General features: G+C 37.2%; 3 protein-coding genes across 3 annotated transcripts; all 3 read left to right on the top strand.

Annotated features, from left to right (window-relative positions):
- The first annotated feature begins 77 nt into the window (after window positions 1-77).
- Window positions 78-7976, top strand: SppL (signal peptide peptidase-like protein). Its single transcript, XM_068299653.1, has 7 exons — window positions 78-404; window positions 4655-5180; window positions 5245-5370; window positions 5949-6140; window positions 6218-6671; window positions 6741-6861; window positions 6955-7976. Exons 2-7 carry the CDS (start codon window positions 4853-4855, stop codon window positions 7021-7023), a joined length of 1290 nt encoding a protein of 429 aa, XP_068155754.1. The 5' UTR covers window positions 78-404; window positions 4655-4852; the 3' UTR covers window positions 7024-7976.
- A 623-nt stretch (window positions 7977-8599) lies between these two features.
- Window positions 8600-12735, top strand: Lnk (SH2B adapter-like protein Lnk). The gene is given in 6 exon segments (XM_068300582.1): window positions 8600-8759; window positions 9169-9317; window positions 9319-9439; window positions 9442-9776; window positions 9843-11219; window positions 11883-12735. Coding segments are annotated over 5 exon segments (2313 nt in total). The 5' UTR covers window positions 8600-8759; window positions 9169-9263; the 3' UTR covers window positions 12309-12735.
- A 622-nt stretch (window positions 12736-13357) lies between these two features.
- On the top strand, window positions 13358-14922 carry LOC137584234 (protein FAM98B). The gene is made up of 2 exons (XM_068299525.1): window positions 13358-13623; window positions 13688-14922. Exons 1-2 carry the CDS (start codon window positions 13463-13465, stop codon window positions 14841-14843), a joined length of 1317 nt encoding a protein of 438 aa, XP_068155626.1. The 5' UTR covers window positions 13358-13462; the 3' UTR covers window positions 14844-14922.
- Window positions 14923-15045: the final 123 nt, after the last annotated feature.

Below are 15045 nucleotides of genomic sequence, written 5' to 3'. Positions count from 1 at the left end.
CACTACCGACATTCACCAGCACTGTCAATAGTTTTTTTGCGCGGCGAGAGGGCAACATTTTACGGCGAATCGTTGTTGTTTTTGTTGCTCGGCGAATGGTTGTTGTTTTTGTTGCGCACCGTGATAGTTTAATCCTCCTCCGCTGTGTTATTATAAATTAATTAATAATCGAGAACCGAAAAGCAAATAAAAATCGTGCAAGATGGTCATTTGACATTTGTTCAAAAGTGCACAAAAGTGTGTGAATTGTGCATTGAAAAGTGAAACACAAAAAAAAAAAATATAAGAAGGAAAATGGAATAGCTCTCTCTCTTTCTCTCGCAAAAGAAAATCAGTATAAAGGAATAAAAAAAAAACAAAAAAACCAACAAAAATCCAAACACGAATGTAAATGTGAAGACAAAGTAAGCAAATCAAAAAAGAAAAAGAAAGAGAAGCAAAAAAAGTGTAATTAAAGACAAGTTCCAGCTACCCCCTAACATTGCTACACCTTCTCCACATTCTTCTCCTGCTCCTCCTATGTTGTTGTTGTTGTTGTTACGCAGTGAAGCGGATTGAGGATTGCGAATGAAGTGGAGTGTAACTAAAAAACAAAAAAAAACGTTACAGCAAAGCGCAGTGCTAAGCTTTTTAAATGTAGCAAGCAAAAAAAAAGATAAATAAATTACAAAAACAGCAACAACCAGTTCCTACCGCCTGCTCCGCCCCCCTCACTCCATCCCTTTTACCGACTCAATCGCATCTAGTTTTGCATAATGAAGTGTTTTATGTTTTATCTAAAAAAAACAACTTTACGCACTTGTTTTTTTATGTCTTACTCTCTTTTCGTAGTCTTTTTTTTACCTTATTGTTTAACGTTTTCCGCATTAACAATTTGATTTGCTTTGATTTTGCTTAGCTTTAGCGGCGCTTCAAGACTCACCTCTCTCTTTCTCTCTCTTCAATTTGATATATCTCTATCTTAGGCTTCTCCTCTCCTTCTGTGGTAATTTCACTTTCACATTCGTTTTGGTGGGCAGCAGCTACACTTACAACAACAGCAACTATGTCCAATTACTTTGTACTTCTCGTCTTTGCCGCCTCCCAACCGTTTCAAATTAGAAAGTTTAATTGGCCTATGACAATTGGTAGTCAAATTATGTCACAAAGTATTTGCCTAATTCTTCTGTCTTAACTTTTATGATCTTCCCAACATTTATGACACACTTAATAGAGGTAATTGGCGAGAGTTATCCTAGGAAGCGAAATATACATATGTGTTATACCAAATATAAATTTTTATCCAATTAAAGAGTCATTGACCCATTAAGTTGAAACAAATTTGATTCACTATGAAAATTTTCCCACTCTTCGAATTGTCTTTCTGATTGTTTTCAAAAATATATGCATATTAGGAAAAGTAGGAACTTTTTTCACGATAATTAAAGTATTGAAACTCCTTAATTATGGATACTTATTAAAGGTTATTTGTGATATGTATGTAAATTTTAATAGTTAAAAACTTATTGCACATCGAGTCATTTCTCGTAGTAAACGTTATTATTATTCATGCCTAAAGTCATAAAAGGCAAAAAAAAAAAAAATTGGCTTGGAACACTTGAGAAAATTAAAAGTTCTTTAATGTTTTTATCGTTATTACGTTTTAAAGTACCTAAGTAGTAGTAGTAAATGCCATTAAAACAGCACTTTAAGGCTTAGTAAATTAAATTTTAAGTAATAGTAATATATAGTCACAGTTTACATAAATATTGAGTAGAATGACTATATATTTCTATGTTCTATCGTGCTTACATCGCTGTTCTTATCAATGGAAATTGTCTATTAACTACTCAATGGCTATCCAAATTTTCGGAAGGTCAGCAAATTATAACGTGGTTTAAAATTTCATCACACTCAAAAACTATATAACGTAAGTTTTTCTAACAATTGGACAAAGAAAACCTTCAAAGTTTTGTGTAATTTCGGAATGATGAATTTAAAAGAAAGAGTTTGCCAATTGCTGACATGATCAAATGACATACTGCCACCGATTTTCAGTTGTTCGATTCCGATTCGGTTATCCAATTTTAATTGGTATCATATTGGTTTCGTTACAGATACGTAATTTTCAGTTCAACAAATATTTCTAATAAATGACAACTGGCTGCTGCTGCTGCTGTTGGTGGGAGATCTTTCTGTCTGTCGTCTGGTCGCATTTTCCCCTTCATTACAAAATTAATTTTATGTCTCTCTCTTTCGTTTCCCCCTGGACTACTACTGTTATGTCTGTTTGTCGTATGTTTCAATTGCAATTAGCGCTGGTTATTGTTATTATTGTTGTTGTTGCTGTTGTTACTGTTGCAGTTGTCGGCAAATGTGGATTTTGCCATCCCTCATCTTGTTTGCCTGCTTCGGTTCAATTGCATCAAGCCTATGAGAGAAACTGTTAAATTGTTGCATTCAAAAACAAAAACGAGAAAAAAAGGGGGACAATGCACTGTGTCTATGCACACCCACAAGCAAACACATAGAAACAGACAGCGAGCCTGGCTCTCTTGTTGGAGTTTAGCATAGGAAACATAGAAATTATTATAATTTCTGTTACGCATAAACCTACATTTACATATAAAACACATATGTATACATCGAGTCTCTATATACATACATATACATACATACATATGTACTCAATTTAGTGCAAGCAACGGCAAATGTATCTTTGCTGCTATAGTTAACATTCCCCATTAACATTTACAGAGTCACAGTTGGGACCACAGTGGCGGGTGCAGAAACTATTTACATACATATGTGAAAGAGGGGTTTCAAATTTCACAATTTCATTATAAATAAAGCTTTGCTTGCCATAATTGCTGTGCAATAATACTAAAATATGATATTAGTAAACAATTATATACAATTTAGACTGTGGAGAACACGAACTTACCGCCATCCCAATTAGATTTGGTTTTGTTTTGATCATACGTAGCGTATTATAAGCAAAAGTAGCAATATATCCGTTTAAAATCATATATAAAATCAAATTAAAATCTAAATTCTTCAAGATCAAGATAAAACAAGATGAGGGGTGCTTGAGCCCCTTACGTTTCCCCATCATAAATCAGCATCTAGCATTGTCTTAACATTACAGAAGTGCAACAACCTAAGGCATACAACAATAATAACAATTACAACAACTGGCACTGTTTGTGTGAAGAAAATAGAACTAGCAGAAAGAAACTGGGTAACGCTTTTATACAATAATTTATTCCATAGTGGGGTCTAGTTCTGGTCTGAGGTCTGAATTGGGGTTCGTGTTTTGGGTCTCTTGGCCTTCTTTGTTGGTCTACGTATAAAACGCTGTTGCTCTTTGATTGCGCCCTTTTGATGTTGTTTTCACACCGGTCAGCAGTTTCAGTTAGTTGAATTGCCCAATATATATACCGGTTACTCAAAGGTTTCTTAAAAAAAAGGGGGGTACCCACCCAAATAAGAGTTGGCCAATGCATATACAAAGACAAACAAACAAACAATAAATAGAATCTATATACAGTGAGAAATTAAATCTACATTTTTTGTTTATGTGATATTGACACATTTGTATGTATAGGGCTATAAACATGAGAACATTGGAAAAACCTATAAAAATGAACAGTTCTAAAATTAGTTTATGCGGCATGATTTGTTATCATCTACAGTATTTTAGACTTCAAATTTAATTATTTAACTTAGAACTATCGGAGTTTTAAATGAATTAGTTATCTAAAACTATTCAAAGGTAATTCGTTATGAAATATAAAAGCACAAGACGTAACCAATCTCGAATCATTTTATCCAATATACAATTTGTTTAATGATAAAACCTGTTCGATTGACTCTAAAGGTCGCAACATTCACCAAAGAACTTGACATACAATATAAAAATATGTATGTATTTATTTGGGGGTTATAAAAATCAGATAGCGACTGTAAATCATATTCAAAGAACCTACATAAACGTGATAACGTTTGTCTGTGGATAACTCTTCATTAGCTGCATTTCTCAATTTCTATTGCAAGGTGACATCATCATTGGGGTAGAAAGATTTGGTTCTTTGACCCCAAGAACATTTTCTGAAACGCTTGAGTGATTTGGTGGTGTAATTTCAAAGCTTCAGCCAATAATTCAATTCTATATAATCATAGATGCCTCCACTTCTTTAAATACTTTGTTAAGCTACGAAAAAAAAACATACATTGTTTCATTAAAAAAGTAAATTTTTATACACATAATTCCATATTTGTTCAACTGTATTTTTTAACATTTTGTCTGATGTCGTAATAAATTCGAAAAATTAAATCAACTGAAATGTGCATGAACCAGATTTGGTTAAATTCAGTGCCGGGGGAACCTCCCAAAATCTTGACCCCAATGTTAACCTTTCTTCTGTACATATGGACATATGAGTATATACATATAAATCATTTATCAAAGAAATTAAATATTTAACTAATTTTTGTGTATATTTGGGTTTTTTTTTTTAGGGTTTGTGTGCTCGAGGTAAACTTTAGTTTCTTCCTGATGACATGTTGCAGCTGTTTAAAGAATAGATTGTGGGGGTTACCTATGAATGTTTGATAAGCCGAGAGATTCTATCGCTAAACTAATAAACGAAAACAATATTTTTTTCATTTTCAGTTGCAGAGACAAAGACGGACAGCAGGAAAATAAATAGCAAAGACGAGGAAAGCAAGATAAGCGAGTGAGAGCTTGTTTGCTTGAGTTAATTGAGTGACGCGCCCGATAAGAAAGGAGACAACTTTCAACCCAAAAGAGAGCCCTCCTCCTCCGCTTATCATATAGCCAGCCAGCCTAGAACACAGGCTGAGTGGAGGCATGTCGCACGGCAGTGCCGGCGGCAGTGGGGCGCAAACTGTTGGTGCCGGTGCTGGTGTCGGTGTCGGTGGTGCCGGCGGTGGTTTGGGTGGTGCTGCAGCTGCAGCAGCTGCCGCAGCCGGAGGCGAATATCGTGAATTGCACTGGACAGTGTCAAGTGTCATGGACTCGTCGCGTGTCTCCACCTGCCTAATATCAATGCTCCTTATTGTTTATGGCAGTTTTCGCAGTCTCAATATCGAGCAAGAGGCCCGCGAGCGGGAGCAAAAGAAACGCAATGAGTCAATGACAAATCTCTTGACTGGGGAGCAAATCGAAAAGGAGACAAGTGAGTAGAATAACTTAACCAGATTGGCATTAATTTTAATCTAAATCATATATTTTTATTTCAGCGGATAAGTTTGCCACTTTGGATACGATGCATGCATTGTGTTTGCCTTTAGGTGCTTCCATATCATTGTTAATTATGTTCTTTTTCTTTGATTCGATGCAGTTGCTTTTCGCCGTCTGCACAGCCAGTAAGTCCATTACGATGATGCAGAGAAGAAAGAGAGTTGATATTAATAGGGTTTCCTTATATTTGAATCAGTAACTTATACAATACAATTTTTCAAAAAGAAGCGTTAGAACAAAGAGAAAATAAAGTCTAAGAAGTTAGCGTCTTGGCAAGATAAGATATAGTGAAAGAGTTAATGAACTCATATCATTAATTGATTATTGATTGGTTAATCGTAGATATCAGTGTTCTTTGTGTGCTTGATTTTGTATAAAACATTTTGTTATCTTTAGATTAAAAACTATTTAATTTTATAATATAATTTAGGTTGCTTTATCTAAAATAAATGCTATTAAATGCAGGCCATTTGCTGATATAAATATAGACAGTGCTAAAATTTAAGCAAGTTTTTCATTTGTAAAGTAATGTCCAACACTTACAGTCTGTTTATTGATAATTGTAATAATTAGAATAAGTCCCTTGATAACAATTAAGTAGGTAAAAGAACAATTAAACCGCAACTCTCTTTCTTCACACCCTTCTTTATGTACGATGATCTTAATATTTTTAACACTACGTTTTATTTCTTTTCATTTTCAGTAATAGCCACTGTGGCTTTGGCATTTCTCTTGTTACCCATGTGCCAGTACATCATACGTCCCTGTACGGATAGTAAACGTTTCTCATTTGGCATCTGTGGACGTTTCACGGCAGCTGAATTATTTAGTTTCACCTTATCCGTGTCGATAGTATGCATATGGGTATTGACTGGACACTGGCTGTTGATGGATGGTAATTGAAAAATAACTGATTAATTAATGACAAAACAAGAGACCTTTATTAATATCTTATTATCGTTTACATTATAGCCATGGGAATGGGTCTGTGTGTGGCCTTTATTGCCTTTGTCCGGTTGCCCAGTTTAAAGGTATCCACGCTGCTGTTGACCGGCCTGCTTATCTATGATGTCTTCTGGGTATTCCTATCATCCTATATATTTAGCACAAATGTAATGGTCAAAGTGGCCACACGACCCGCCGAGAATCCAGTTGGCATTGTGGCGCGTAAATTGAATTTAGGTGGAATTGTGCGCGATACGCCCAAATTGAATTTGCCCGGAAAATTGGTATTTCCCAGTTTACACAATAGTGGTCACTTTTCTATGCTGGGTTTGGGTGATGTTGTTATGCCGGGATTATTGTTATGCTTTGTGCTACGCTACGATGCGTATAAAAAGTCCCAAGGCGTAACCTCGGATCCCACATTATCACCGCCAAAGGGTGTCGGCTCTAGGTTGACATATTTTCATTGTTCCTTATTGGGGTGAGTGAATGAGAAATTCAATAACTGGATATCTTAATAAATCGTTTCATTTTCTCTCCCTTTCTGTAGCTATTTCTTGGGTCTACTTACGGCTACAGTTAGTTCCGAGGTTTTTAAGGCCGCGCAACCTGCCTTGCTGTATTTGGTCCCATTCACGTTATTACCACTATTGCTAATGGCCTATTTGAAGGTGAATGATCTGATGAATAAGACCTTGAGAATAAGATTTCCAACTGGAGTTTATTAACATTTAATTTTTATAAAATTTTTTTGCTTTCTACAGGGCGATCTGCGGCGCATGTGGAGCGAACCGTTTATCGCGCATCCCCCATCAAAACAACTGGAAGTCTGAGTGTATCGAAAAATTAATCAGCAAATAAAGCAACAAAAAAAAAAAAAAAACAAAAGGAATACCGAACACAAAAACAACAACAAGAAATTCTTATACTAACACATTTCTCTCTTAATAACGATAATGAGTATATGTAATTTTTTCTAATTTATACGTATCGGAACCCTTTTTTATGTTATGTTAGATGATGGATCGAATAATAATAGTTTATATATATGACATATATGTAAGTTAAGTCGGTAAAGTTTTTAAACAAGAAGCAACAAAAAAAAAAAGATAATTCAAAGCATAGACAAAAAAACCAAGAAGATAGAACAAAAGTTACCAAAATCTTTGGAAATCAATTAGAGCAAAAGATAAACCAGTTGATGCTGATCTTGTAGTATTAAAGTTGGGGAAAAATGGGCAAGATTTACCATTTACATACATATATATATATATATATATATATATATATATATAAATATATATATATACACGTATATGGATAGTAAACGCTTAAGACATAGCATTTTGGTCTTTATTTGAGATTTTATTTCTTATATAAGTTTTGTTCTTTTAATCAATACAACATGAAAAATCATTATCGTAATCCATAATCATTTGCAATCAAAAGTAGAGTGTATACCGTATGGCCGTCGTTTTTGTAAATACTTAAGTTAAAATTCATCAATAGATATATATACATATATAAATAAATATATCACTAAAAACCATAATGCATTAAACTAGTACATTGTATATTTCGTAGGATCTGTAGCCTTTCGCCTTCATTCAAACGATTTTTAATCTGTATTAATAATTTTTCTGTCGAATTTCCGTCCTTGTCTAGTTTTGGATTTGTATGTTTCGTTTCAATTCGCATTTTCATTTACCATTTATCCAATATTTTGCCAAAATGTATGTGTTCGTTTTTAAACAATACAAATAAACTGTTGCAAAATTTAAAAAAATTGAGATTCAAATTATTTTTATTATTTATCAAATAATTCAAGTGAAACGCAGCTAAACAATAATATTTTACCATGGAAAGTGTATGCATATAAAAACAAAATAAATGGTTACATATTTTAATGATAAGTAAATGCAATTTCGAAACGTATAGAAACAATAAAAATGTGAGATTTAAACAAAAAAAAAAAAAAAGTAACGAAGGAAATTTATTAGAAGAAATTATTCCCAATTTTAAAATATTGTTCTCAGTTTTATTTATATCTACTTTCCTAATTTAAATTTAGCGGTAATCCAATACAGCTTTGCGACTTTATTTAATTTAACGGACTTTAACCCACCCCTATTTGACGCTATTTAACACTGAAATCTGGAAATGTTTGTTTTGTGATTATCGATAGTTTCTCGCGTTGCGAGTAGTTATCGCACCAGCATGTACACTTAAAGAAATAATTATAGGTAACAAAAGATTTAAATTTAATATTAAAACATGTTTAAATTTCGAAATTTCGAAAATACCTATAACATAACCTTTTTTTCTACTTTGAAATATTTTTTTCTTTGCAAAGCTTTCTTTCCCAGCCCTGGTTAATTTTCCAAAAAATTAATGCTCACCGCGCACCGATGTTTCCACACAAATTTCCATCTCTAGGTGGAAATAAAAATGCTCTACAAAACAACTGCGTAAAACAAGCGAAAACAAGTGCGGAATAATTGCAGAAATTTTGGAAAAGTGTATATTATAATTCTGTTTTAGTTTGTTACTAGTGAATTCAAGCGAAAGCGTAAGTTCCAAGCTCGAGATACAAAACAATAAAAACGATACTGCGGCGTCTGGGTCAGGAAAACATGCTGAGACACTCGGGGGAAGCAACAGCAACGCCTTAAATAACAAGCCAAAAAATATAATTTAGAGATGTGCATCAATTAAAAGTGCAGTGTAAATGAAGGAGCTCCGAGTTTGGTTAGCCATCTAAGTGATGCCTTGTGAGCCATATAACCCTGGGCAAAGCAAAAAAAAAAACAAATTCAAGGAGTTTTATTTGTGCATATTCACATATACATGCACATACATATGTATATAAAAAGATGGCGCCACCCACGCACAAACAAAGCTAGTGGGCGACAGTTTTAGAAGAAGTCAAAATTACGAAGAATTTTCATTGTTAAATAATAAATTAATTACTTTTTTAGACCGTATATATACCGGATTCCAACTGGGTAACCTGTGCAGCAAACTGAATCCTGCGGATAGTCAGCGGCAGCGGCGGCCACACAGCCTTGCTTATATGGGCGGTAACAGTACGGCGGGTGGAGGAGCCAATTCATCGGCCTTCAGTGCCGGGGGGTTACATAGGACCCACTGCAATTGGGGGTGTTTCGAGCTCGGCAGCCAATAACAATGCCAACAACAGTTTGGGTGCTGCTGGTGGCAGTGATTTGATACCAGGCCCCATTGGAACAGCTCCCCCATTACATCTTATGCATATGGCGGCACCAGCTGGGAAGAGTTCTGCGAGCGTCATGCACGTGTTGCTGCCTCTGATTTTGCAAAGGCCTGCATTACCTATATAAATGGAAATTTGCCCCCAGAGGAGGCACGGAATATTCCGCATCGTAGTTTTGCTCAAAAATTTGTGGAATCTTTTTCAGAACACTACGACACGGAGTTTTTCAGGCGGCGTAGCAATCTGAAGACGGGCGTAAGCTCTTTAGATTTTGAAGAGGAGCATGAGGTTCCTCGGCTGTTTCCCAAATCTCTCCTAAGGCGATTGTCATTCAAGGGACTACGCAAGGGCAAGGTAATTCTCCGGATATAACTCGTAAATTGTGAATTTTAACTAATAATAAATTTTCCCTTCCTTCAGGCATTCTTTCACAAAAACTCTGACGACGTTGATGGCGTGGGCAGTAGCAAACAAAGCAAAACAAAGCTGGCAAAAATTGTTGTCGAGTGCCGTAAGGAAGGAATTGTGAATAATTTGACACCGGAGAGTTTGGATCAGCCAACTGGTTCACAGAAATGGGAGAAATGCCGCTTGGCTTTGGTTAAAGCGGTAGGTGGTTATATGCTCGAGTTCTATACACCACCAAAATCCACAAAGCCACGCAGTGGGGTATTCTGTTTCCTAATCTCTGAGGCGCGCGAGACAACCGCCCTAGAGATGCCAGACCGATTAAACACATTCGTTCTAAAGGCGGACAATAATATGGAGTATGTGATTGAGGCGGAAAGTGCTGAGGATATGCGCAGTTGGTTAGCTACCATCAGATATTGTATGCGTACACCGCCCACCCAACAGCCCATGATTGAGTCGGATGTGATAGCAGCGGCCATGCAAACATCACCAACAACAAATCCCAATGGGCCTGGTGGTGCTTTGGGTGGCATTCAGAATCCGCAGTATCAACAGCAAGGCGGTTTGGGTAGCTCTAATGGCAATCTAGTGGGAAGCAGTGGCGCTGTTCTAGCCTCCTCCCTTTCGGCAGACAGTGCATTGGCTTCTGGTGGCGGTGGAGGTGGAGGTGGTGTCGGAGGTGCTGCTACCTCTTCAAGTGATTTAAATGCAATCAATGAACTTGGCACAACTCCGCCTTCTGCGGCAATTGCTAATGAAATGCCTCATGGTCCTCGCCATATGCGTGGCGAACAGAGATTGTCGGCTTCTAGCAATTTTGATGGCGTTGAGCTAGTCGATAATGAAACGGATGTCAATGTGGCCGATCTGACAGCCGAAATGCGTTTATTCCCTTGGTTCCATGGCACTCTGACACGATCGGAGGCAGCTCGGATGGTCCTCCAATCGGAGGCTGCTGGTCACGGCTATTTCCTAGTGCGGCAAAGCGAAACACGACGCGGCGAATTCGTTCTCACGTTCAATTTCCAAGGCAGGGCCAAGCATTTGCGTTTGACTATCTCGGATAAGGGCCAATGTCGGGTGCAGCATTTGTGGTTTCCCTCAATTCAAGAGATGCTTGAGCATTTCCGACATAATCCCATACCGTTAGAATCGGGCGGCACTTCAGATGTGACACTAACAGATTGGGTGCATAACAATAGCAGACTGACTGATGTTGGTGGCGCCACAGGAGGTGTAAGCAGAACATCAGAATCCAACAATTCGGAGATTAATGACACGCCAACTGGTGCATCAGCAGCAGCATTAAATGGCAACGGAAATGGATCCGTAACCGGTTCCGGAACGGGAGCATCTGCTGCCGGTGGACATCCGTCGCCGAGACATGTGAGATAGCCAAAATTTTGGAGTCAATTCAGTGTCAGTGATGGTTTTTATTTTAATTTCCTTAATTTCATTTTCTGTTCTCTTTCGTTTTACATTTTTCATTTTATTTTATTTTTTCATTGTTTTATTGAACATAATATAAGACTGAATCTTGATCTGATTATGTGGAGCCGAATTCCAAGATCCTAAAGATGAAACCAATTTGTATATAGTATAATTAAAAAGGCAATGGATTTTGGAGAGATGACATATATAAAATGATTTAAAATAAATAGAAAGGGCGTTAAATAGATTCATTAAAAAAAATAATTATTAGTTAAACAATGACATAAATTATTGAGACAAATATTAACACCACAAGTAAATAATATATATGACAGAGGTAAAATATTAACCATTTGTTTTTAAACAAGCAGTAAATTTAGGTGACAAAAAAACTTCTTAAATTATTTTTCAGTTTCAACTTGAATTGTTGTTTAGTTAGTTTTTTGAGTAAATTAAGGTTTTCATTTTCTATGTGCTATGTTCTATGTTTTGACAATTATTGCATGTTTCACTCTTTAGCACAAGATTCCCTTACTCCCCATTTTCTTTCTTTTCTTCATTTTTCTTTTAATGTACATTAAACAGCAAAAACTCATTAGTTTCTCTTAATTTTTTCAGTGCAACGAAGTGATTACCATGAATCTAAGTGTTCGACTAAAGACAAACGAAATCGAACTGCCACAGGAGCAAACACATGGCTATTTTCCGGAGCAAGTCTATTTTCATTTGGATCCCACAACGCTAACGGTACACAATTCACAGCAACTGTTGCCCTCATCCGGTAATCAGAGTTTCCTGGATCATCAACAGCAGCAGCATCATCAAGCGCATTTGCGTGCCTCAAACGCCTCACTGCAGGCACAGACGGCACATCATACTCATCATCATCCACCGACGATGCGACAGCAACAGCAACTACAACATGGTGGCATCAATAGCGAGGCCAGTGGCAGTGCCAACGCCAGTGGCAGCGGTGGCCCTGGTCCGGCAAGCAGCGCAGAATGTAGCGGACGAGCCGTTGATAATCAGTATAGCTTCACCTAAACCAAAACATAAAAAATAACTACGGGAAAAAAAACAAAACAATATCGTGGAAAAAAGGGTTAAGCATTAATCGTGCATTGATTTTTTTTGATGTTTTCAATTGGATATTCTTTGCAGATTTTATATTTTGTGCCATTGTTTTTTATTAGCAGCAGTAGCTAAAGAGAAAGAAAATTGTGTTTCTATTTTGTTTTCGGCCTAAGAAACATGTTGATTTGTGTAGTCTATTTTCATTATCTTCTACTTGTTTCTATATACGATATAGACATTGATTTAAGGTACCTTATTTCGAAGACATGAAGTAACTGAATATTATTATATTATGTATACATTATATAGCTAAATGTGTGTTCATTTTAAGTACATTAACGTTGTATGTATAAAAAAAGGAACAGAAAATTATAAACAAAAACCGAAATGAGAAAAATTTGAATTTTTTGGTGGCACCAAAGGTGCAACACTTGCGAATCCTAAAACTTCCTGCTTTACAAGAAAACCATGCATACATATAAACTATAACTTATAAATATTATTGAAGATATATACATATATATATATATTGTGAATGCTAAATAACAATAAATGAAGTTATGTAAAAGTAATCAACAAAATCACTTGCCATCGTTTTTTAATCGATTCAAACGAAAAAGAGCTTTGACCAAACCCTACGAATAACTTAAGCGATTTAACAATTTGGCTAAACCAGGATTATGTCCTTAATTTTGATGTAATAAATGTTTAGGATTTTGTCAAGACTTCGAGTTATTTGTTGCTTTATTATAAATGTATTCAAGTATCGGGGGAAATTCGGCAGGATTAAAAAAATGAAGTGATTTAGAACCCAAATTTTTAAAAAATCCAAAGTAAAATGTACAAAAGAGAAAGGAAGAATTCGCAAAGAATTGTTTCCAGTTCATTAAGATAATAATGTTTTTGAAATTAACCCCCTCTTGAACATTTCACTGGCATCTTAATGTAGATAATGTGCTCAATCACGAACGTAACGAAATATAACACGACACGTACTCCTCTCTAGTTTTCACCATTTGCCGATAGCACATATCGAAAAACATCTGCAAGCTCTGAAATTATAATGCTGTTGAAATAAATCGATTCGAATATTCTTACTCTAGAGACAGACACCCAAAATATTAATGGATCAGGAGCTTGATATACTTGACTCGCTTCAGGCACTTCGCTACGAAGGAGCTTGCTTGGAGCAAAAGATTTTCTGTAAGGCTGTGGACGAGGGCATAGACAGCGGCGACTTGCGGGATGTGATTTTTTGGCTGGCCAACGAGTTGCACGTTTTGCGGTAAACAAAAACAATTTTTTTCTTTAAATTTTAATTGGCAATAATTAATTGTTTTGGTCTGTAGAAAGACAGATGAACATGTGACCTCTAGTGGTAAGGATCATGAGGAGTTTGCGTTCGAACTGTCATTGCTTCTCACTGAACTGCAGTGTCCATACCGGCAATTGGTCATAGGTCCCATAACGGAGAGGTTTCGGAAGCGTGACTCATTGCTGCAGCTGCTTGATTATCTGACCACGGAATTGATGGCCACCAAGATGTCGCTGAAGACACAGCGTAGCATCGAGCCACCAACTAAGAAATCGAAGACTGAATCAAATATCCAACAAAAGATTTTAGAACTCTCCAGGGACTTAAACTTGGGTGGCGACTTACCCAAGAATTTGAATACGAAAATGTTATTCGATAAGTTTACTCCCCGACTTGAGCAATTACTTAAGCAGACGAATCCCAAAGTGGTCAGTGAGTCGCTGCTGGATCCAAATAAACCGCTTAGCGATTCCCTGTGGCGTCTTCTGGAGACAATGCATAAAGATCTCGATGGCGAATACAATCTACGTCGACAAATGATGTTAACCCGTTTGGAGGCCACCGTTCAAAGTTTCCAGTGGTCCGAATCGATGCATAATCGCGAAAATGAAATAGTGTCACGTTTCCAGAACAAACTCAAGGAATTAGAGCAACTGAGATACGGGGGTGATGATACGAACATAGTAGCTCTGCTGGCAGCCCGCAAGGATCTAGCCATTATTGAGAAAACCAGCTCAGCCCAAGTGAGAAAAAACACGGCATCAAAGATACAGAAACATGTGATTGGCCGAGTGCCTGATCGTGGTGGCAGAGCCAATGAGCATGCTCCTCCTCCGCCTGAGATGCCATCATGGCAGCAGCAGCGAGCCAGTGGACCTCCCGGTGGTGGGGGTCGCGGTGGCGGTGGTGGCGGGGGTGGAAGAGGAGGCGGAGGAGGAAACTTTAGAGGAGGCCGGGGTGGCGGCGGCGGCGGTGGAGGAAATTGGCAGCAGGAACCCCCGCAACAGCAACGTGATCGTGGAGATCGAGATAGAGATCAGCAGTGGATAAGCGGCAGTGGTCGTGTTCAAGGCACTGGCTGGACTAACAGTGATCGACGCGATGGAGGAGGACGTGGTGGCGGTGGACGTGGTGGAGGAGGACGAGGCGGCGGTGGTGGAGGCTATCATCAACGTGGTGGATATCGCTAACTTGGAATTTGCACATAACCCAGTTTTTTTTATTTATTGCCCATATAGATATTAAAATCGAATTAATGGCCAAACGAAATCAATCTGTGTCATCTTAAATGCTGGCAAATCTCGCATGTCGTCTACATTTTAGTTAGGTTAGCATACAATTAGACATTTTCACTTTCAATAGGTCGATCATAATGACGATGATGATCTAGTT

This window comes from Drosophila tropicalis, unplaced genomic scaffold, assembly GCF_018151085.1.
Source record: "Drosophila tropicalis isolate 14030-0801.00 unplaced genomic scaffold, ASM1815108v1 contig_878, whole genome shotgun sequence".
In the NCBI taxonomy this organism is placed as follows: Eukaryota; Metazoa; Arthropoda; class Insecta; order Diptera; family Drosophilidae; genus Drosophila; species Drosophila tropicalis.
This window is presented reverse-complemented; position numbering and strand designations above follow the sequence as displayed.